This window comes from Sinocyclocheilus grahami, unplaced genomic scaffold, assembly GCF_001515645.1.
Source record: "Sinocyclocheilus grahami isolate Dianchi unplaced genomic scaffold, SAMN03320097.WGS_v1.1 scaffold974.1, whole genome shotgun sequence".
NCBI lineage: Eukaryota > Metazoa > Chordata > Actinopteri > Cypriniformes > Cyprinidae > Sinocyclocheilus > Sinocyclocheilus grahami.
Window position 1 is genome coordinate 55,884 of NW_015506153.1, and position 631 is coordinate 56,514.

Sequence of the window (631 nt, forward strand, 5' to 3'; positions counted from 1 at the left end):
TTATTCAGATAGGATAAAATGCTGTTTTTAATGGGAACCAGCACCACAACTGCCTCCGCTGGTAAAAGAGTATGAATCGCTCCATCTATCATCTGGATAGTCTCCTGTGTGAGGGTGCTAGCTTGGGCATAGCTCATATTGGAGTTTAGGATCAGCTGAAGGGAACCGTTGAACGCACCAAGAATATTGTTAACCACATCCTGAGGTAGAGCTCCGGTTTCATTAGAAATACTCTCCAGAACCACTCTGACTGTGCTAATGACAGCTTCTGTAACGGTTTCACTTTGGAGACAACCATCAGTGCTAGACACATGCAAAGCGTAGGTTAGTATCTGAGACACCTGCTCAGCAACAGCCAGGAAGGCTCTGTCCTCAGGGGAGAGTAGGGGAGCCATGGCTTGCAAAAGTTGGTCAAGATTCACTTCAGCTCCTGCGAGATCTACAGAGCTAACATTCCCCTGGAAGATTGCGGCGAGTGCCATTGTCACTTGTTGGTTAATGATCCAGTCCCTGGTCAAGTTGCCTTCACTTGATCTCAGAAGGTTTTTTGTGACCTTGATTATCATTGATATGATGGGCTGAGCTGTGTTGTTTGATGGCAGGGAATTCTGAAGCTCTGTCATCATGTTCA

General features: G+C 46.3%; 1 protein-coding gene across 1 annotated transcript in view; it reads right to left on the reverse strand.

Annotated features, from left to right (window-relative positions):
- LOC107565025 (uncharacterized) overlaps window positions 1-631 on the reverse strand; it is a 79,818-nt gene that overhangs the window by 52,938 nt on the left and 26,249 nt on the right. Inside the window, exon 21 of the mRNA XM_016250211.1 lies at window positions 1-523. Within this exon, the coding sequence (XP_016105697.1) occupies window positions 1-523 (523 nt within the window). The remainder of the gene's footprint in view (window positions 524-631) is intronic.